We start from the raw sequence: 23,729 nt of genomic DNA on the forward strand, positions 1-23,729 counted from the left end.
GAATGATTCATACATAGAGGATGATCATCAGAAGCTGCGGATGTATCGTACCCGATCCTCTGCAGAACATCCCTGGATCACACAGCGAGCACTGGCGATCTTCAACCAAGCCTGTCAGGTTTCCATAGAAGCCCTCTGGGCACGGGCGTTGATGTGACGATGCGCTCTGACAGTAAAATCCTCTCTCGCAAATACGTGGGGAAGACGTTCCTGATTTACACATTTTAGCATTTAGACGACCAAGCACCCTGCTTATCTGCAGTAGTTATCCTTCCATTCTTCGAGTCACCTTGATCTGAGCAGTAGAAGCCAGCAGGGCAAGTCATGCAGCTGTCCCGACCCTGCATGCGCTGGAAGCTGCCTGGAGGGCAAGGTTTTGGTTCCATACTTCCCTGGAATGAACATTCCCGGCATTTTATCAGATTTTATGGCGTCATTCAATATCATATCATGAGGGACTCTGCTGTTGTGAGAATTTAGTAGGATTTTGTACAAAAAGTACAGAAAATAATAGAAAACATACATATTGTTGAGTTACCCGAAAAAGATTTGAGACTCATGACACAGCTTCATAACTGGGGCTTACACCACAGTTACACCACAAATACCTGCCTGTTTATTGAGTACAGCTACAAAGTAACCCACCATGGGGCCAAATAAAGTTGCAAGTGCCAGCATTTTGGTAAAGGTGAGAAAGAAGTCATTTTCAATCATTCATTCATTTTCTACCGCTTATCCTCACAAGGGTCGCGGGTGTGCTGGAGCCTATCCCAGCTGTCTTCGGGCGAGAGTGGTGGCCAGCCAATCCCAGGGCACACATAGTCAAATAACTATTCCCACTCACATTCATACCTATGGACAATTTGGAGTCGGTAATTAACCTAGCATGTTTTTGGAATGGGGGAGGAAACCGGAGTACCTGGAAAAAACCCACACATGAACGGGGGAGGACATGCAAACTCCAGTCTCCTAGCTGTGTGGCTTGCACGCTAACCACTCGGCCAAGAAGTCATTTTCAGTCTATTCAAAAAATTGCCGCTTGATTTTATCAGTCAATAAATCATCCTTTTTGGTTGAATAAGGCCTATTATTAGTAAAAAAATAATAATAATAATGCTTTTTCCTTGTGCTTCAATAATCCCTGATAAAAACATGAGTTGCCATAGCGACAGTAACCAATGGCAAGATGAAACTCAACTCAATGTTGATATCAACTCAATGTCTAGAGGGCTCTAATAGTGTAAAAACTGTATTTAGAAGGTTGTTAACAGGTTTTCTGCGCTCTAACGATGAAAATATTAGATTTTTTAAATAATTGACTCATCAAGCTCAGGTCTGGGACCAATTAACAGCAATAAACGAGGGATTACTGCATCATGCTTTTCGAGCATCATGTCTTTTGTGTCAACTTTTTGTATAACATCCTTCAAAATGTTCATGAAAGCAAGACGCATGATGACATCCAATGACAAACGGCAGTGTGGTACACAGCATGGCGCCCCTGAGGAGCTGAGCTCAAACAAACGCTACTTAGCACCAGTGACGAGTGACAATAGCTGCAAGGAGGTCTGACCTTCTCACAGTAGTGTCCCACCGAGCAGATGTGTTGTGGAGGCCTCTCCGAACTCTGTCCCGGTGGACAGTAGTAGCCGCCTGCACACTGGCCACTGGCTTGGGTCAAGCCTCTCTGGTGACAGTAATGGCCCAGAGGACACGGCTGGCAAGACTCCCTTGAGGGGCCACCACGGGAACCTGAAAGAAAAGCATTGTGTGCATTTACAAGCACGCCATTTTCTGGTACAACGTAGAGGTCATGCAATAAAGCATTTTAACCGCTTCTAAATAATCATAAAAAAAAGGGACAGTGTAATAAGACTCTGGCGTGCTGCCTCAAGACCAGATTACAATTACACGATTAAACCACTTGGTGACTGAATTGATCCATAAAATGCCTGCTGGGGAGAAAGTTTTCATCTTCCTCTGCCTCACTCTGAGCTGCGAGAAGCACTCAGCAGTTCATACGAGGACGTTGCAGTGCAACAAAAAGGATTAGGTGTTGTGTTTCACCTTAATGTTGCATCTCATTCATCAATAATTCATCAGATGAGCAACTGGCGGGGGATTACTGGATTGCAGGAAGCAGTTAGCAACACAAATACGAAACAAAGACGCAAATTAGATGCACTTACTTTGGAAAGTCCCGAGAGGACATGGCACAGGAAGAGGTGTGCCAAGAGGGCAGTAGTGTCCTGCAGGGCAGAGGTGGGCGTGGGGGTCTTGGGAAGTGCTGGGGCAGTAGTATCCTGCTGGACAGGGCTCTGATGGGGCTTCCAGGCCAGTTTGGTTGCAGGAGGAGCCGGTTTCGCACGGACGGGGGTACGCAGAACCCAGAGGACAATAAAAACCTGAAAAATAGAGGGAAAGTGTCACTGGGCTTGGTTATCCATCCTTCGACTCACACTAATGATGTTTCATTTCACTGTTGCAGTTCTTTCCATCCGGTAGGCGATACAGAGCACTGTTCTTCAAAACGATCAGATACGAAAATAGTTTATTCCCTCAAGCTGTCAGACTATTGAATACGTCAGCCCGTCGGCTTGAAGATGCAAAGCAATTAAAGGCAACAATGCCATCAAAACCTATTCTTATAATTGAAAATGACGTTTTAATAGCTGTCTACTGCAGTGATTGTGATGCGTGAAAGGGTTAAAGACTTTTCATATTCTATCTTGTCCTGATTGAGTACTATTTTTAAAAACAAGCACAAGCAAGAAGAAGTGAGCAGACACACCAGTACACACCAGGGAAATCAGCCATATGTCACTGCAATTACAGTAAGTGGGACTACAGTTGTGTGTGTGTGTGTGTGTGTGTGTGGAGCAAAGGCATGCAGGTTCACGGTGGAGATTCACCCACCCTTGGGGCATAAATCTCCTCTGTAGGTGGCACATGTCCCATTATGTGGACTCTTGAGGCGTTGCGGTGAGTGAGTCATAATATGGAGGTCTGAGTCTGAGTGCCGGGGAGGCGCCTCCACTTTGACCCACTTGGAGTCTCCCTCTGTAAGCCAACATGTCAGACAACACGTGGGAGACGTCTGAGTTCATAACGTTGCATATTATCTATAGCTATAACAGCTTATAGCATCAATGCTAGGACATCACTTCATGCAATCTAATGCCAGAGACAATTATTTTGGCACAAGGTCAAACTGGAGAGCGACCTCTTAGTGACACGTTTGTCCACACTCCTTTGCTGGGGATCCTTTCAAAATAAAGCAATTACAGCAGAACCTCTGAAATCAAATTCCCCTGAGATCGTGACCAAACTCTTTGTGGAAAATAAAGCACTGAAATCATGAAAAACTCCACCAGACGTCAGCAAACCTCACAACACTGGTGGTCATAATCAAAGGAGTAAGACTGTATTTCAAAATTCCAACATGTGTTCCACCTTAGAGGTTCCAGTGCATCACTGTGGTAGAAGGTGAATAGAGACGTAATTTACCAGCATTGCAGGAGTTGTAGAAGCACGACATGTTGTACATCCAGGATACGTTGTCTTTCTTTGGGTAGTAAATGTCCAGAATTTCATGTAGACACATCAATAAAAGAGGGTTGGCCTGTGGTGTTGGATTGTCTGCACCTCCGGCACAAAAGAACCCCGCGGAACACAAACCTGCAACAAAAAGGAAGGCCATTTACAAGCTTGGAACCAGGACCATGTGATGAATGGCTGCCAAAAGTAGTTACAAACACGTGAAATAGTGCCTGAACCCCCCCCCCACCTGTAGGCTGCGAGGCTCCAGGGCTGACGCAGTATTTCCCAGGCGGACAGGAGTGGCAGTGAGAGGGGGAGGAAGCTCCGGGTTCAGGGAGGAAACTGCCAATAGGACAGGGTTTGGGTGATTGACTACCGAGAGGACAGAAATGTCCAGCGGGACAGATGTCTCCGTGGGGCTGGGAGACGGGAGATGGCTCTGGGGACCCGGATGAACAAAAATATCCTGTGAGAGCCAGAGAAAATTAAAATTAGCAATACATCTCATTGAAAGCTACATGGACAGTGTTGGCATCTATGAATCCATGAATGATGGTGCACCAAGAACTTTGGTGGGACATTTTATTTGGAAATCAATATTTTTCATCGATAGTTCCCAGCTAAAATAAACTCTAAGCTGCTATTGAGAAGGCAAAGGACGTCAACAGCCACTGCAACAGTTTATTTCTAGTGTCTTTTGACACTTCTTCCCAACATTGTTTGCCAAAAACTTTATTCTTATTTTTCTTTGTTGTCATTACCACTTTTTTCCTAAAAAATTGTATTTTTATGGGTTTTTTTTTCGTAATATGACTTTTCTTTCTTAATATTTTGTTGATATTTTTGTAAAGTTACTATTTTGTTGTGCACCGTAAATGGCTGAAGTACAGCAGTAAGCCATGCTACACAGCTTGAATGTACATATACAAATTAATTTCACTTAATCTCTATTCCGCCGAGTGGTTAGCGCGCAGGCCTCACAGCTAGGAGACCCGAGTTCGATTCCACCCTCGGCCATCTCTGTGTGGAGTCTGCATGTCCTCCCCGTGCATCCGTGGGTTTTCTCTGGGTACTCCGGTTTCCTTCCTCATTCCAAAAACATGCTAGGTCAATTGGCGAATCGCCCGACAGCTGGGATAGGCTCCAGCACCCCCCACGACCCTCGTCAGGATAAGCAGTCGAAAATGAAAGCACAAATTAATGTTCTCTATTAACTAGAACACATTTGTACTATACATTTTACCTGAAAATTGTATATTTCGTATGTTAATTCCATATATTATTTGTAGTAACACAGTTACAGTACACATAACCTGCATGTATTCTAAATGATTTTTTTAATAAAATAAAATATAAATGCATGCATTTCATATGTATGTTATATTTAATACAGAGCAAAGAAAGATTGAGGCTCTGCCCTAAGGGGGTCCCTAATGTAAAATGTATATATTTTACACCATATGGGACCGTACATAAGTTATAGTAGCACATTTATATTCAATTACATATAAATGCATGCATTATATATGAATTCTATATTGCATACAGAGCATAGAAGGATCGCCCCTTGTCCCATATGTCTCATATTTCATAGAACATATAACATATTTATATTATCATTAATGTGAATACATGCATATCTATTTAATATAGAGGTGTTACACAGTAGCTGAGACACTTCCCCAAATGCAGTGCAGTCCTGGCTTATAGGAGCACTTCCTACATGCCCTCGTGGGAATGGGATGTCAGACCTGGACTGCAGGGTCCGGAGGGCTCTGTGAGAGCAGTGATGTTGCAGAAGAAGCCAGAGGGGCAGGGGGCGCACTCGCTGGATGACGTCCTGCCAGATGATGAAACGACAGTGCCAATGGGACAGGGAGAGGGCTCAGATGAACGCTCTACACAGTAAAAGCCTGCAGTAGATGAGACGGTTTCACTTCAATGCAGATATATACAGTATATATAGTAGTATATATAAAATATACTACTCTACCTGGTGGGCAGATGTTGCACACAGACTGGCCAGATGAAGATTGAAAAGATCCCGGGCCACAGATGGCCGGCTCAGCACTACCATATGGACAGGAGTGGCCAGGCGGGCACTGAAATCCTGCGCTCCAATCAGATCACAAGGCTCATCTTGTTTACAATAATCTGCATTATGATATGTGCTGCTGCCATAGTGGCTATTTTGAGCTGCTTTAATACTGCGGTTCGCTACCTTCATCATAACAATCAATAAAACATGGTGCAGTTTAGTGTTCACGCTGGTATTTCACTCAGGCTAAGGTGAAGAACATATGCACAAAGCAAGGACATGACGAGGCGACTTTGATGACTTATTAGGGGATGCAATATTCCAAAATAAGTATTTTTTTAGGGCTGTCAAAAATAATGGTGGTAACTTTTTTATTATTTTTTACCGCCATCAACACATGTGCATCATGTTAAGCCACAACACTCTGTTGCTGCAAACAGAAGCACAGTATAGTACAGTATAATACAATATAGTACAGCATAGTACAGTATAGTACAGTATGCCAACTTGGCATTGCCGTGTAGACAAGGCAATACGGGAACTATGGCGTCACTGACCCACTGCCACCTCATCGCCGTCACATGACCAGAAGTGACCTTGACGACAAGCCAACATTATATCTGAATATGTCGACGGCCATGACTCACCTCGTCATTCTGCTGGTATATTGCTGTTTTACACAAGTAACTCATCAGCGGAAGACTACAGACGTCCGTTGCCTGTTCGCAGCGGCAAGCGTAGGTGGCATGACTCAGTGATGCGTTCTCGTCTGGAACTATAGACTAATCAGGCACAATGTGGACGCCACTTTTTTTCAACCTGCCCCAAAAAACACCCTAAGAACGTTCCCATGTGGTTTCAGGTAACTCTTAATGTGAAAGTACAATCCCAGGAAACACTCATTGAATTTAAACATAATAACAATAAACATTTGAATTAACTTAGTGTCTTTGAACGCAACTCTCCATCATGTTGAGCTACGATTAAAGAAACAAATTAGGCAAATAGATTCTGTAAAAATGGTTGCAAATAATAATTTGAAAACTGTGATTAATTTGCATATATTTTAGTCATTTGACAGTCCCATTATTACATGTTATTATTATATTTAACAAAAAGCCTCTCAACCAAACCGCACCAGAGTTCATCCATCTCCCTTCTTTGGTGCCCACCAGGGCTCAGATGACCACACTTCACCAAACAAATCCAACAAACACACCAGAGTCCACTTGAACTCTGAGAGCAACCCTAGACGGCCCAGGCCCTAAACTTCCACCTTGCCCTGCAGCATGGTACCATGGAAACAAAGCAATGAGAAAGAAAGACTGTCCTGTATGAGAAATCCTGAGGGAGGCAAGGCGAGGAGCCGCTCGGCAGCAGCAGGCACCCTCACAGCAACGAGCTGCCGACTATTAATAGCTTCTGGTTCATTTCACGCCCAAGTTAGCAAAAGAATCTTGGAAGGGAAGAAAAGGTGTAAAGGTGGGGAGAAAACATTTCCAAGAGGTACACCTGCACAACCTAATGAGATGTTATCCTAATTTGGATCAGCCACACATAGTACACCTTCATGGATCGCCACCTCCTGCAACGGTACGAAATGAAGGGTGCGTTCAAACCTGTCGTATTTGGATCCGTAAAAAGGAACTACTGCGGTTGATTTGCTGATGTGCAAACGTGATGATTCTAACCCTGCAGTGCACCGAACAAGTGGGTCTCGACGATGGCCGTATGATGGCGACATGACAATTCATACACTGACAATACAAACAATGTTTGCTGTGTCACGTAGCATCGGCATTTACTAAATTGTAAACATTCATAAATTAGCTCCTCATGCAAATACAAAGTTTAATTAAGATTCATACATTATTCATCTGAGAAATGATGAAAAATATGGAGATGGTGGTTAATATCTTGGATGCTCAGAAACAAATAGTACACTTTCATAGTACTACCTCCTGCAAATGCCTGAATTTTGCAATTAAGACTCATGTATTATTCACTGAGAAATGAAGAAAAATGATGGGCAGGGGAATCCCAGATTATTTGGTTTTGCTATTAAATGTAATGGGCTCTTCATTGGCAAAGGCACGAGCATCCCCCAAAGAACTTGCTTTTACGTAATACTGCAGATAGTTAACCATACTTTATTAATCATGAAAAGAAAATAACCCCATGGTCAGGTTAGAAATCATGTAAAACTGTTTTTTTGGGAGTGTACCTGGCTGATGTCCAGACACGGACCCCATTGGACAGAACCACCCTGCAGGACACCGGAGGTCCACAGAGGTCTGCGCCCACGAGGGGCAGTAGGACCCTGGGTAGCAAGCTTCACAGTCGGCCTCGGACTCAGCCCCTGACTTCCCTTGGAAAGTGCCTAAGTACAAGGTGATGTGTTAGGAATGGAATATTTTTAACATCATAACACACTCAGAAGACCTTTCACTTGGATCTCCTCTTCGGCGATCCATTGGACTTTGCCAAACCTTCCTTGACAGCTAATCACTCTCTCCAGCGCTGGCATTATACTTTCGTGTATCTACTTCTGTTTAAATGAAATTGCAAACTGTCCTTGAGACCACTAGACTCTTTTCACGGTTTTGAGAATAAAAGAATCTTGGGGGAGTTTTGCCCTGTAAAAGGGCCGTCCCAACAACTGTATGTGCATTCTGTATATGTCACAACATGCACAGAGCAACGTAGCAATACAAGCATATAGAGCCTGCAAAACGGCCGCTTTGATTCACTTGGTTGAGTTTATCCACCGACCAGTATGACAGCTTTATTGGGGCTCCATTAGATTTTATAGCCTCCTTTGTGGTTCTGAATACATTATGTCCTTCTACTATACCTCTGGGGAGGGTTATCACACGGGATGCCACCTAAGAAGGCAATGTAGTAAAGGGGCTGAAACCACAATCAAGTGCTTATAAAGTGCTTGTAAACTTCATTTGGCAGGAGAATGACACAATTGTCATCCAGAGAAGGTTGGATGGAGAAGATTCAGATGATGTTGGTATACCTGGAGGACAGGGGCTTGGCATCGTGCTCCCTTCAGGACAATAGTGGCCCGCAGGACACATGTCTCCATGGGTCTGACCCGGTGTTGACTCCCCGGGAAATGGCATTGAAGACGTACTGCCTCCTGTAATAAACCTTTGTCTTTACTCATTAGATTACCTAAAAGCCCTTTCTAGTCAAGCTACCTAGACAAAGTAGTGTAGACTGACAGGTCAATGGAGATCTTTCTGGTGCAATCGAGTTAAAACCATTGCCCATCGCTTCAAAGGATGCATCAATAAGCAGTAGAAATGTATATGATGAATCCATAACCCTTGTTAGTTACTCTATGTATTTTAAACCACATTGGACATTCGGTATACTACAGTCCAGTAGAAGCAAGCAATAAGCACAAATCCCATTCCTAAACGTAACATTTGTGGATGTTCCCATGTACCTGCTGACATTACCTGTGTTGTTACCCCAGGGCATGTCAGTTGTGGACCCCTCTGTGCAATAGAATCCAGACTTGCAGGGACCAGATGGAGCAGAGAGGCCAGCTTTGGCGCAATAATGGCCGGGCAAACAAAGCAGACATTCCTCCACGGACGTCGCCCCTGGGTCGACCAAATGAACACATCTATTCAGTAAACAGACGAAAGCAAATAGTTTGAAAAACATTGGCATTAATGGCTGTGGCTGCAGGCCACAGACTGATGTAGTTTTTCCCAGCAGCAGAATTTGAAGTATCGTGAATAGTCAACATCCAAAAGCTTTAATTACCTCTGTGAGAGCTTTACTCTACTAGTTACCTTCTACGGAGCTGAAAGTGCCAGCAGGACATGGCACCCTGCTACCGCTACCCCTTGGGCAGTAGGACCCTGCAGGGCAGCGTCCCCCTGTGGGATCACCCTGCGGCTGGGCAGTGACAGACCTGTGGGCGCAGAAGTAACTAAAGCAGTAGGGAGGATGGGGGACAAGATAAGATGGAAGCGACAGTTAGAATTTAAACATTTAATTACAGACAAGTCAGATATTTAACAAAGTGTCTGTGAACGGAATTAAATGTGTGCTCAGTCTGTGCTTGCGTTTACCCCGGAGAGCAGAGCCCAGTTGGGGCTGTCAGTCCAGAGGAGGCGCAGTACGTCCCAGGAGGGCAGGGCTCACAGCCCCATTCGCTGGACAAGCCCATCTGCCTGCTGAAGGTGCCAGCTGGGCATGGAAAGGCTACACCAGACTGTGACCCTGTGGATAAATAGCATATCATATCTGCAGATGGTCGGGACCACACATCACAGGACAGTATGAGGACACCAACTACATCTTGATTACGTATGCGGTGACATAACGATTGGCATCATTATTGTCACAGACGACAATATTTCACAATCATACCAAATAATAATAACTGACAGTGTACTACATTACATGTCTTATGATTGGGAGTCATACCTGGTGGGCAATAGTTTCCTTGAGGACACAGCGTGGGAATCTGAATCCCAGGCTTTTTCCCGTCGTCATCATCATCCATGGAGCCAGCACAGTAAAATCCTGCTGGGCAAGTAACACACTCCGCCTGTGGAGAGGCAATTTGCAAATGCATTCTTTTTTTCTGAACAAAATATTACAATGAACAGATGTTGCCTCAAATCGACAGATGTGAACCCTTGAGCAACCTTTTTGGGAGACAACAGTCTGATCTATAAACTTTGTGTTGAAAGCAAAACATGAAAGGAGAACTATAACATTCGCCTTCACAATTACTTTTTTTTATGTATGAGGGACAGTGCATATTAATGAACATCTGCAACAAATTCCGTTGTAAACATGCCAGATCGTAGCGCAACATTTCATTTCCCTCAATTAAGTTAGTTAACAGAGGAATAACAATACAGACACCACGCACCAATAAAACCATTAGAAGCCTCCAATACGACTCCATTACTTTGACTGACAGCACTGTTGGTGAAAATGTGCAGTAGTATCTAGGGGTGTCTTCAAATACTCGCCGATTTGACGATTCAATTCGGAGAACGACCGACGACCAATCTCGCCATCAAATCATATACAAAGTTGTGATCAAGTTTATACCATTCTGACTACCATTCTGAGATACATTTTTATATACGGAAAGCACTAATCCAAGGAAATACAGCTGGAATAGGTGCATATTCTGGAAGATCTAGAATGTTTTCAGGGTGGGTTATTGTGTGTAGCTGCTCTATAGGAGTCCGCAACTCAATACAAAGGGTCAAAAAAATTAGCATAATAGGTCCTCTTTAAACGCTACGAAGACCATCAACTTTGATGGATTTATTGGCTCATAACAGCTACTAAAAACATCTAGAGTGTGGAAGTATTTTCAACAGGTTAACAATGACTCCAGAAAGTGGGATGCAAATTGTGTCAACAGCTTCTTACATATCACAACATTGCATGAATAGTCGCCACCAATGCCATTGGATTATCACTGAACAGCATTTAAAGCATGACAGCCCTAGCAGTACCTGGCTATTGGGATTCAGTTAACTCGGTTTCGAATTATCTATGTCCAAACAATGCATAGTCAAATGCCCAAAGTATTGATGCGTCAGTCTCTGAGAAGAACAGCTAGTAAGTCTTTTCACACTTCAACATGCACATTTATAAGCACCACGGACTCTGCCGATGAGGTGTTCAAGCGCACAAAGTATATCTGAGTGTTCTATTTGTGGATTTTGGATGGCTGCGAAGAAAAAGATTCTACAACCGATACAAAAGTAAGAAACACCATCGACTTCAAGATATAACTATAGCATCTGTTACAACAGCATTGTAATATAAAGGTTCCCATTTAACACATGTAGCAAGGAGAACGGTTTAAGGGAGACACATAACAGAAAGTTAGCTGGGCCAGTATGCGTCACGATGATTGTACCTGCTGCTGAAGTTCATAATAAAGTTCAAGTGGGCAAGTATAAAGCACCAACCGTCCACTCGTTAAAGTTAAGTTTGTAAACTAAAATGAAACAGCATCCATGCGGCTCTTCCATCCCTCCTCCCATTACCCATCACTATGTTTGTTCATCTTTCATAAGTGATGTTAAATTGCATTATTTCTTATGGGAAGAATGTATTCGGTTTGCATAGGTTTCATTTTCTTTAAAGGGGATTAATGACCAAAACAAATGTACCACTGCACCAAAGCAACCCAAGAGCTTTTCTTCCTGTCACTCACACACACCAGAGACCTAGAGAAATGTAGCTGCAAGACACAGAGATCTGTCAGGATCCATGCGAACCCTCCTTTCCCCTACCGCCTTCCATTCCCTGACTGCAGCTCCCGCAAGGGCGCCAAATTGTTGCCACTGTCTCTCCTTCCTTTGATAGCAGCTGCTGAGAAGGCTCATCTCCAAATTGTTGTCAATGCTCTCGCGGTATCACCGTCTCTCTTTGAAGATGTCAAAGCTCAAATAAGATTGTTTCGTCATCTTTTTTTACCTGTTTTTTGTGGGATTTTTGCAGTCTATGATTCACTTGAGCTCTGCTTCATGAGGTAGCCCAGGCTTCCCTCCTCCCCGCTTCACTCTTCAGGCTAAAGAAATTCTTGTCTTTTGCTCACACAAAAGTGCCTGCATTTTGGAGTTGAGTACACGACCCCCGGTTCCAACCCTTAACAAGACCCACTGGAAAAAAAGTGTCTCAGAGGTTGTTATCAAGTTAGCAAACAACAGGAGAAGTTATGATGCTCATTTAACAATAACGCATACTACTGCTTTTGTTGTACTGATGTTGAAAACTTTGTACATGTCCTTGATTGTCTTTTAAATAAAGTTTCAAAACTTGAAAAAAACGGGTGTTCTCATATCCAGCCCAATACTTTATGTAAAAATGTAATTCAACAAGGTGTTTATCATTGTGATTGTAAAAAAAATATTGATTTTTGCATTACTGAAGCCTTGTCGATTGTCCAGATGTCCCATCAAACCACACCCAGACTATTCAATGATAGTATATTTCTTACCTGCCCTGGCTCATTTTGGTACATCCCTGGCAAGCAGGGTACTGGTCTATGAGATCCAGGTGGACACATGCTTCCAGGAGGACAGAGTAATGAAGTATTAGAGCTAGGACAGTATGAGCCAGCGGAACACAAGTGGGAAGGGAAAGAGAGCCCTCTGGTGGCACACAGGAACCCTACAACACAGAAAGAGAAGGTTCTGACGTGGCAAAAAGAGTTGAGTATTTCTGATTTAATAATGCAAAATGAGATAAACTACCAGGAGTACATGGGATGCAGTCAGAAATTTCCCTGTTCCTGGTTTTGTTGCTGTAATGTCCTAAGGGGCATGGTAACGGTGCTGAGGAACCCTGAGGACAATAATGGCCCTCGGGACAGAGGTCACCTGTCACACCGCCATCGGCTGGCGTGGGTGACTGAGCACCGGAATGACAGTAATAGCCAGCAAGACACTGGCCTGATGCAACAGACATTCCGGGAAATGCACAGAACAAACCTACAAGGGTAGAAAAAGTGAAGATTATTAAACTTGTAGATAGGACCTCAAACGTTATGGGCAAGCAACCGTGATGGTTGCCCAAATCTAAATTTGGGTGTCTCACAAGAACAACAAAAACAAGTGCAAAGGTCAAAAAATTACACTGATAAATGGGTGACAATGGTTGTCCGACAAAGCAGTCGTCATTGGACTGGTATGCCGTCCCACAGCAGTGTGTGATCAGGCAAATTTGTTACAATATTGTTCTTCAAGCTCTACTGACAAAGTATAAATCGTAAAAATTATATTATATCTTATAGTATATCTTCTCAAGAGACGAATTTGGAATGTTAAAAAAAAAGGGAATTTGGATGTTCAAAAAGCAAGGCAAATATTCCCTTAAAAAATAATGTTAATCCAATTAATCTGTTCCATACACAAAGAACTATCATATGAACTATTATGATGTTCAAAAAGTACTTCAGAATGTTACAGTACATAAGGAGTTAATGCTTCATCTCAAAGAACCGCAGCTCCCTCCGTACTGGCAGCACTCATGCATTCCCAAATCATATACATTTACAAAATCAGGGTTGCATGTTGACTCGTTTTCAGATGATAGTAACGTTACTCTATCATCTTTTCAAAAGATATACTATAATAAAAATGAGAGGGATGTTTTGGGATATGCTGTATTCATATAACATATAATAATATTAGTTATACTCTGCATTATAATGTCATATTTGGAGCGGAAGGCTATCCCACAGCAGTGTGTGACCATGCTGTGGCGTGTTAATGGACCTTCCACTTGCTCCTGACCGTTTCCTACCCTTACACTTGCAATTCAAAGTTCAGCAAAAAGGAGTGTGTGACCTGGTGGGCAGGGTATGCAGTCCTGGGCCTTTGCCATCCGAGTGTGAGGGTTGATGGACCCAGCTGGACATGAGTAGAGGTATTTGGACCAGGTCCCAACCGGGCAGAAGTGTCCCACCGGACACTCATACAAGGACCCATTACTGCTCTCCGGACAGTAAAAGCTATCCGAATAAAATACAGATGAAGCATTTGAATGTTACAGCTTCGTTTCGTCTTGCATCATTTCCAGCTTTATCCATTTATCCGCATGCGCTGTATGTGAATGTGTTTACAGTGAACAGTGTCTGCTTGCATGAACGGATTTATACCCCTGGGGACAGGTGCTACAGCTGGCTTGGCCATCCTCGCCACTGATGGTTCCCCGGGGGCACGGCTGAGGAACGGCGGAGCCCTCGGAACAGTAATAACCTGGTTGCGTGTGGACGACAATCATGAAAGAGACACACACTTAAGCACACAGGCAGCAGATGCTCTTCGATTTCTATTGTCAATATAGCAGCTGCTCATGTTTAGGCCTATTACGTTAAATACGAGCTTTGTTTACATGTTGGGCTAGGGCTGTCGGTGAGCGTATGTAGATGCTAAACTCCAAGATGTGCTTCAGAGATTCCATTTTTCTTTGTTTCTTTTAGTGGTACGTTACATGTCGTCTGCATCACCCCTAAATCTTAGACTCTAAGTTGGGTTTTTTTCTGTAAGCGGCACTTAACCAAGACACAGATGGCTCATCTGTGATTTGGAAAAACGATCACCTTTGGGGCACGGTCGTGGGTCAGGCCGATACGCACCACCCGGGCAGAAGAAGCCCCCCCGGCATTTACCAGAAGGCGCTGAAAGGCCTGCAGTATCGCAGTAGTAACCCGGGAGACACAGCTCACAACCCACCTGAGACGAGACGAGAGGTTCAAAAGAAGAGAAGATGAAGAGCGAGGAGGAGACGGCGAGACCTAATGAAAATAAATATCGATTGGCTTGCAGGATGAGACCCGTTAATTGCGGTCAGTAATGTGCAGCAGTGGAGTAGCACATTTGGAAAATATCAGCGATATCAGCATTCCATGTCTGATCTCCTGACTGAGTGGCCTACATGCTCACCACTCATCCACCATGTGGCCCTACTGATTAATTCATGTTAATTTTGCTTTAATTTCAAAGTTGGGCACCTTTCATATCTTCTATTCATACCAAAAACAACCCAGTAAATGTCAATTAATTATAGTGAAACATGTAAAAAATGAACAAGCAGACATGATTAGTGTCTTTACTCACCTGGGAGACTAATTTGGTGAGGTTGGAGAAAGTACCAGGAGGACATGGCAGCGGATGGACGCTTCCCCGGGGGCAAAAGTGACCGACAGGACACGGTCCTCCCTCTCCTGCTGAAAGACAGTGAGAGCCAGGCCGCCATTTGTCAAGAATATGACCACGGATGGAGATTCTAGATGTGCAGGATGCGTAAAGATGCTTGTTTACCTGCAGCCTGTGAGACAGGGCGGGGGGAGGTGTTTCCACGTGAGCAGTAATATCCTTCCTGACACGCTCCGCTGACAGCTGTGGCATTTGTGGAGGAGCAGTAATGGCCGCTGTCACACTGCTTGCACTGGGAGACAGACCAGTATCCCGGGTCAGAGCCGTACGTTCCCTGTGGACAGCTTCTGACGTCATAGCCGGTTCTTTCAGGGCAATAGAACCCTGGAACACAAATGCACAAAACTATACGTAAAATGGATGATCACATTTTCATACAAGGGAATTCATTAACGATGGGTTCAAATTCAGAATATATACGTACCTAATGAGCCATATTGTACTGAGCAGTCAGGAAAGAACAATATGTACTGCTTCATTTGCTGGCTTACTGGTTCTATGGTCACCATCACATTTACCTCTTTGCATCACTGGTGCAATTTTTTGATTGAATTTGGAAATAAGCTTAAGAATGAACTCTCAGGAGCAACCAAGACAGAAATGTATGTACCATCTCTTTTCCTGCATTTCTAGTTCTATGGCTATCATCACAAATTCCACCTTGCCTTCTGTGGTGGAATTTGAAGAAATGTCAAAGAAAAAGCAAAATCATGTGCTCTCAGGAGTAGCCAGGACATAAATGCATGTTCTGTTTAATTTGTTGCCCTTCTGGGTCTATGGTTATTATTACATTTACCTCTTTGCCATCGCTGGTACCCTTCTGGGATGGCATTTGGAAGTAGCCAGAACAGATGAATAGCACCTCACTTGGGGCATTTCCAATTCTCTGGTTATCATCGTATTTCCACTTTGCCATCACTGGTAAGATTTTGTCTTGACATTCAGAAAAAAGGCATATTTCCCATTTCCTAGTTCCACCAAAAAATGTTATTTAACTTGAAAAAGCTAAGTCTGGATTGTACAACTTCAGGGACATCCAGTTTTAGACATGTCTTTTTTATAATACAATCCTTTAATATAAAGCTGGATTGGGACAGTAAGGAAGGTAACTAGACAAATATGGTAAGCGACCTACGCAGGCACACTCTTTGTTTGTGTGGAAGGTTCCGTGTCCTTGACGCACAAATACAACATACCTCAAAAAGGGAAAAAGGAAAAGGTCTCTAGCTAGCCAGAGGGGAACAACACCATGCGTTTCAGATATTGACTACAAAGTAGTCTTGTGTCACCATCCAACCCTGGCGCCCCAGAGAACTGCAGATGCGGTATCAAATGTTGTCATGAGGGACAAAGCAGGTTTCCACCGGGCTGCTTGATATATAAAAACATCTGACTTTTTCCCATCAAAAAGCAATTATACTCATCTGTACTTCTATCTGGATGATTTGCTGGGATGTTTGAACACGTTTTAAGGCTCAATTAATTTCTCTCTCGCATTCTAGCTTGGCAGCAGCATCTAACGCGGAGAATGCCATATATTGTCTTCCGCAGATCTGGATAAAGGTGTACATGAACATTTTGAATCCAGCAGACATTAGTTCATCTGCTAGCCCTGTTAGCATATGACTAGTCCACTAGTCATATGCATTACAGCCATCTTCAGGACTGGAGCTTTAACTGCATAGCGTGGCATGGCGTGCTTTTTGAGTGCCTGGCGACAAACCTGCAGGACACAGGTGCAAGGAGCCAGTCACGCAGTACCAGCCCGGCGGACAGGCCTCACACTCAGTCGCATGTGTCATGGCAACATAGGTGCCTGGGTCACACCGGATGGGTTCTGTGGTTCCTTCAGGGCAGTAGGAACCCTCGGGACAAGATCCCCCTGTGATTCCATCAGTGGGAGTGGGTGTGACAGCTCCCCCCAGACAATAATACCTACATAGAAACATACAATTACACCACAATCAAAACCTATAATTTAACAATAAAGTAATAAAAAAATATATATATAGCATAATAATGCAAATAATATAATAATGAAGAAAAGCAATGTCATTTTAGTAGCATAAAGTTGAAATATTACAGAAAAAATATTTTTTACATCATAATATTTTGACAAACAAAATATTTAATGAAGTTTTACATTTTGGAAACTCTATTTAAAAATAGAATATTACAAGAATAAATGGGTATAAAAAAATTTGTTTGGGGAAAAAAGTGTTAATATAAAAAATATTAAGCAAATTTAACAAAACAACATAACAACAAAAATGGGGGTAAAAAGGCCAATAACAAAGTTCATGCCAATAATACGCTTTATAATAATCATGAAAATGAAATGCACTTTTTGCTTGAAATATGTACAACTTTTTTGAATATATATATACATATATATATATATATATATACATATACATATATATATATATATACATATATATACACATATATACACATATATACATATATACATATATATACATATATACATATACACACATATATATACACATATATACACATATATACATATATACATATATATACACATATACATATATATATATATATATATACACATATACTATATACACATATATATACATATATATATATATACACATATATATACACATATATATACATATATATATATATACGTACATATATACATATATATATATATATATATATATATAATACATGTGTTGCTTTAAAATATTCATTTCTCATTTCTCAACTATATGCCCCTCACTGGAAAAAGTTTGAAGACACTGGGAGTATTGGGAAGACTGTACCCTCCACTGCAGCGTCCAGTAGGAGCAGTAAGGCCAGCAGCGTCACAATAAAATCCCCCATGACAGCTCTGACAGTCCTCCTGTCTCCGCAGGCCTGAGCTGTTGGACCATGTTCCCTTTGGGCAGGCCGAAGGAGCAGTGGTGCCTGTGAAAAAAAACTTTGATTCTAACACCACTCGGCGTGCACATATTTATTTAGCCATTCAGCCAAATGCATTTGTTACACTCTCTACAAGGTCAAAAAGCGCGATCAAATAAATGACTTCAACGCCATATTAGGCAGCCCGGGACCCGCTCTGGGTGAGTAAGTGTGCACATTAAGATGTGGAAAGCTGTGGAATTAAAAGTTATAAAATAGATGTTGTCAGAAAATCCTTTAGGCCACCCGATGTTAATTAGCATGAATAAACCATGGTAGCCTGAGATGAGAATGAAATAGTGGAATGCTAACAACCTCACGCAGCATACATTTGCTTACATTAGCCTGTAAGACAGGCTCCACAGCATTAAATGACCCTGGAATTGTAATTAAAGCAGTTTGGAATAAGACTGAAGCATGTCTAGACACAAGTTCCACCTTTTAGCGACCTCTGAAAAGCACGCTGAAAAGAACACAACAACAAAAATATTGAGGAACACATTTAACTTGATAATCATAAAGTTAACACACAGCATAAATGCAGAAATGATACTGTCCCTATGTCATGTCATATATATTTTTGCACTTTTACTTAATAAAATAGCAACATGCCAACGATTAGCATGCTAGCTCCTAGCAAGGTAGCACTAAGTACAGAAAGTGCCAAGAATGTTCCATATTGTCTCTTCAACATGTCATGTGTGAAATTAAATTTAGATATTTAAAAAATAGCTGAAATGCTAACATGCTAACAGTTAGCATGCTAACACTTAGCAAGATAGCACTAAATACCAAATGTCCAAATGCAGTTCTATAGTCCATAAGTCCATAGATCATGCCATGTGTTTTTCCATTAAAAAAATAGCTAAAATGCTAACAATTGGAATGCTAGAAACTAGAAAGATAGCGCTACACCATGTCATGTCAGCATTTGCATTATGAAATTAGCATGTTCCACACTATACTGCAATTGATGAATAAAGTTACCTGCAGGGCAGTAATGACCAGGGGGACACATAGAACCAGAGAGTCCGTCCAATGGAGTTAGAGAGGACGCCCCGGCTTTGCACCAATAACCAGCAAGGCACGGCCCTATAGGTGGTAGAATGGCATCATATACGTACATAGTAAATAGAGCGATCAAATGTACACAAAGACTTCTCTTGAGCAAACCTGCCGGCTGTGAAAGTCCTGGCGAAGGACAGAACTGTCCACTAGGACATGGCATGCAGGCTAGCAGGCTGTCTGCGTGCTGTCTTGGGTTGTATGAGCCTACAGGGCAAGGGTGCAGCTCTGGCATGCGTGCGCCTGCAGGGCAGTAATGTCCTTTTGGGCAGGGCCTCCTCAAGGAGCCATTGGCTCCAGCCAGTTGGATATCACAGAAGTAACCTTGTAATGACGAGCGAAGGAATCCACTGAACAACAACTGTGGGTGTTTTTTAAAAAGGTAGTAGTCCTTCTTGTCGTACCTGCCTCACAAGCGACGCAGGCTGATTGCTTTTCCCTGTCCTGGTAGCTTCCGAAGGGGCAAGGCTCTGGGGCTGCACTACCCATTAAGCAAAAATGACCAAGTGGACATGGCAGAGCTTGGGCTACAGTTTGACCAGGCGGGCACCAATAACCTGTGATGGTAAAAGGATGGAAAATTTGTTGGGTCAAAATTATGGAAGCTGACTGAGATGCTCTAGTAATGTATAGTAACACACCTTGATCACAGGGCCCAGAGGGCGCACTGAGGCCCGGTCCACGGCAATAGAACCCTGCAGGACAACGCTGACAGTCAGCATTGCTGGTCAGACCAGGAACTGGTGAAAAAGTGCCAGCAGGACATAGCTCTGGTTCCCTTGAGCCTTCAACTGTCGGGTACAAAATGCAGGAGATGTAAAAGTGCAACATGCTAACCACTCAGTCACTGTGCGGCCCCTGTTGTATTTGTACAATGTCTTAAAACGTGTTTTGATATTTTGCTTAGGCAATTGTGAAACGACTACGCTTTGGTCTACATATCTTTTTACTACCTCTTGATCAGTCTATGGAAAAAACCTTTGGTTAGTTAGCGACCCAACTGTTCCAAGGCAATAAAAGAGCGTGTTTACCACAATATGTCCCACTTGGACAGATGCTGCCTGTTTCCCCATCTGTTGGCTTGGCCTCGGTGGCTCCCCCTACACAGTAATAACCTGAAGAACAGGGACCCATGGGCAAGGCCAAACCTGTTGATTGACAAGCAGAATCTCACGCATCCACTTCATTGGGTACGCATGCGCTTACATAAAAAAGAAAAAGTACAGTAATGTGAAAGTTGCACTCAGAATTAGTGTAGAATTGCGATCCATTCTACTGTTTCTAATATTGTGCACCTCCCAATTAGGGAAAAGCATTGTCTAATTACCCGAGATGTTACAGAAGGCTCCAGGCAGACAAGGCAGAGGCTCTGAGCTCCCTCCAGGGCAGTAAAAGCCCGCCTGGCAGCGTCCCCCCGTGGCAGTGGCTGGGCACAGACAGTTAGCATTGGTGTAATTGTCTAGGTCGAATGGTTGCGAGTTCCAGGCTGCTGACACGCAGAACCAACCTGAGAGGAACATGTGATGCAATTAGGATAGCAGCACCAACAAAGCCGCGTGCCGGCAGGCATTTGTCAAAATAACACACTGACTGCTTGAATGATGTGCTTTATGCAGTTCTGCTGCTTAATCTGCCAGACCACAGAAGACCGTGTACTGACAATGATGAATGAGCCTGCTTGAGCTCAGAAAAAAAGCCCATTACTGACCAGCTTTGCATTTTCCAGACACTTTGGTCAGCCTCTCTTTCTCACAGTAGTGTCCGGGAGGGCAGGGCAGGCAGCTGTCCAGGCTTTGGGTCATGGGTTCTGGGTTGTAGTAGCCACGAGGACACGGGTACTGGGTGGCATGCCTTGTACCTACAGTATACATGCATGTATATAGTTGTACGTTTAGATGGTTATTTATGAACAACGTACACCTGCATGACACAAGGTATGCTAATGCAGGGCCAACAATCTTCAACAATGAAAGTATTTGTACCACACAAAACTCTCGAAAAATCTCTTGCTTCCCAACTTTACCTTCACTTAAACACATAACTCCCTTCACGAACATTTCCACTCTGGTTTCCAACAACGTTGCAGCATGGAAACGGCCCTCCTTACAATCACCAACAACCTTCTCACTGCTACCAACTCTGGCTTAGTCTCCATCCTCATCTTTATTGACCTGAATGAACTTTTGATACCACCACCCCCCCATTCTCCCCACCCTCACTTCATACAGCTCATGCCCTTTAAGTCCAACCTCTCCACTGTCACTACAGATGTGCCTCAGGGCTCTGTCTCGAGGCCCCTTCTTTTCATCATCTACCCTCTCTCCCTTGGCAATAACTTCTGCAAGTTCAATATCCAGTTACACTGCTTTTCCGATGACACCCAGCTCTAAGGCAGCCTAAATAGTGGGCGTGTTCAGAGGAATAAATTAAAACTGACCGTTTTGTAAATACAAGGAAATATAGCTGGAATAGGTGCAGATTCTGGAAGGTCTAGAAAGCTTTCTGTGCAGGTTACCGTATGTAGCTGCTCAATAGGAGTCCATAGCTTAATACAAAGGCCTGAAAATGAGCATAATTGGTCCTCTGTAAGACTCAGAATTGAGGATTTTCATCATACAGTGGGATGTCTGCTAGCATTCGCCACAATTAGCGTGTTAATCCACGCTAACTTTCCACAACAAATGGGCCTTGGTTTGCGTGCATTCTGCAGACTGAGGCACCAAGATTGTGCGCTTGATTGAGCGTCTACTCCAGGCCTATACACACTCCAAGGACATTCACAGGCAGCGTCCACGGCACAGCTAAATATGGCTGCAACAAGTGGCTGGTTGCTGTCCTGTCCTGGAAAATCTACACCCCCCTTTCCATTGAGGGTCCATTGAGATTATACACTAGAAAGGACTATAATGAGGAGTGCCTACCATCAGGACAATAGAACCCAGGTGGACAGGGAAACTGTCTGAAGTCGCTGGTCTTTTCCGGGCAGTAGTAGCCAGCAGGGCAGGGAGAACACACAGACTCGCCAGTGAGGTTTGCGTAGGATCCCGCCGGGCAGGGCCCTGGGCTTGCGCTGCCTTCTGGGCAGTAATGAGCAGTTGGGCAAAGACCTCCTACAGAGCCTGGGGGGTGGAGGGGGAACCCAATTAGATGCGGCAAATTGCTGCGATCATTGACTGTTAAGCCGTTATTATGATGAATCCTATGATAAAAGCTGATTAATTCATGCTACACTGCCAACAAAACACCCTCTCACGCGTCCCGATTGCGCACACTTGTCAGCATCTGTTTTTGTAATGCCAGTATTTCTCTGTGCATATAAATCAGCTGTTCAATTTGTGTCTGAAGTGATGTGAATATGAATTATGAATGAATAAATACCCTCGCCAATGTTTGTGCTGTTTTACACTCAACCTGGGGTTTTGATGACACGTGGTTATTCGCACAAGCATCTTTGCATTACATTTTGAAACCATACATCACATTAAAGACCTCTTATTATGCAAATCGGACTTTTGAATGGTGGTCTTACACCAACACGTGTCCCTCTCGCCTGTTTACAAGCACCAAGAGGCCGCCTTATGGTCACTTTTGAAATTCTGCATTGTTATGATATCATAAAGGGAAAAACCTTCCTTCTCATGGACCATCGCCGACCCGCCTCTTGCTACGTGCCCACCCCCTCACATGCAAACTCCACACAGAGATGCTATACAGTAATTCATCCCCAGAAATGTGTAAAGTTAATTATTGTGCATTTGGAGGTGAACTCTCTAAATAAATAAATAAAGCTACGGCTCTGGGCAGTTCTGACCATTTTAAGCTGTAGGTAGCATTAACGTAACAGTATATACTTGCTGTACCTGTGGCTGCTGTGTCTCCACCTGGACAGTAAAATCCTTGCTGACATTTTCCAGAAGGCCGCCTCAGACCTTCAGTAGCGCAGAAGTGACCCGCTGGACACAAGCTACAGCCGCTAAGTTCAGTCAGACGAAGCCTGCAAACACAAGGAGTCATTTGGAAAAGCATAATGTTTATTTTCTGTAATATTGTTGTCTCCTGACCAACCTGTCAGAGTAGGTCCCTGGGGGACAGGTGAGGGGGAGACCGGTGCCTTCAGGGCAGAGTCTTCCCTCTGGACACGCTCCCCCGACTCCAGTGCTGTAGTTTCCATCTGGCGTTGGGGCGTTTACACCTTGAAAAGTTGTTTTGTAGACATGAGGATAGGAATATATTTCCAGCTTGTTGTATATAACAGTATATGTACCTGCTATGCAGTAAAAACCAGCATTGCAGGGCCCCGTGGGTTCAGACAAACCCCAGTCCTCGCAGTAGAAGCCTGAAGAACATATGTATTATTAAACAATCGTGAGATATTTCCTTTAAATGCAGCACAGCAAATGTGATATTCTGTCCGTGATTGT

At 43.4% G+C, this 23,729-nt stretch overlaps 1 protein-coding gene across 1 annotated transcript; it reads right to left on the bottom strand.

Annotated features, from left to right (window-relative positions):
- Window positions 1-7: 7 nt before the first annotated feature.
- On the bottom strand, window positions 8-23,696 carry LOC144894429 (uncharacterized). The gene is made up of 35 exons (XM_078792996.1): window positions 23,573-23,696; window positions 23,374-23,500; window positions 23,169-23,302; window positions 22,230-22,427; window positions 21,017-21,166; window positions 20,636-20,815; window positions 20,340-20,456; window positions 19,950-20,099; window positions 19,713-19,865; window positions 19,417-19,632; window positions 19,231-19,335; window positions 18,105-18,249; window positions 17,030-17,241; window positions 15,412-15,630; window positions 15,208-15,317; window positions 14,691-14,823; window positions 14,247-14,346; window positions 13,936-14,099; window positions 12,841-13,077; window positions 12,585-12,757; window positions 10,034-10,157; window positions 9,676-9,826; window positions 9,394-9,533; window positions 9,052-9,198; window positions 8,604-8,726; window positions 7,803-7,958; window positions 5,534-5,650; window positions 5,292-5,453; window positions 3,788-4,006; window positions 3,508-3,678; window positions 2,917-3,060; window positions 2,190-2,405; window positions 1,574-1,752; window positions 290-392; window positions 8-210 (listed from the first exon to the last, which is right to left on the bottom strand). Exons 5-35 carry the CDS (start codon window positions 21,108-21,110, stop codon window positions 8-10), a joined length of 4,863 nt encoding a protein of 1,620 aa, XP_078649122.1. The 5' UTR covers window positions 21,111-21,166; window positions 22,230-22,427; window positions 23,169-23,302; window positions 23,374-23,500; window positions 23,573-23,696.
- Between the last annotated feature and the right edge of the window lie 33 nt (window positions 23,697-23,729).

This window comes from Doryrhamphus excisus, linkage group LG8 (assembly GCF_037039965.1).
Source record: "Doryrhamphus excisus strain RoL-2023G ecotype Guam linkage group LG8, RoL_Dexc_Guam_v1.1, whole genome shotgun sequence".
Lineage (NCBI taxonomy): Eukaryota > Metazoa > Chordata > Actinopteri > Syngnathiformes > Syngnathidae > Doryrhamphus > Doryrhamphus excisus.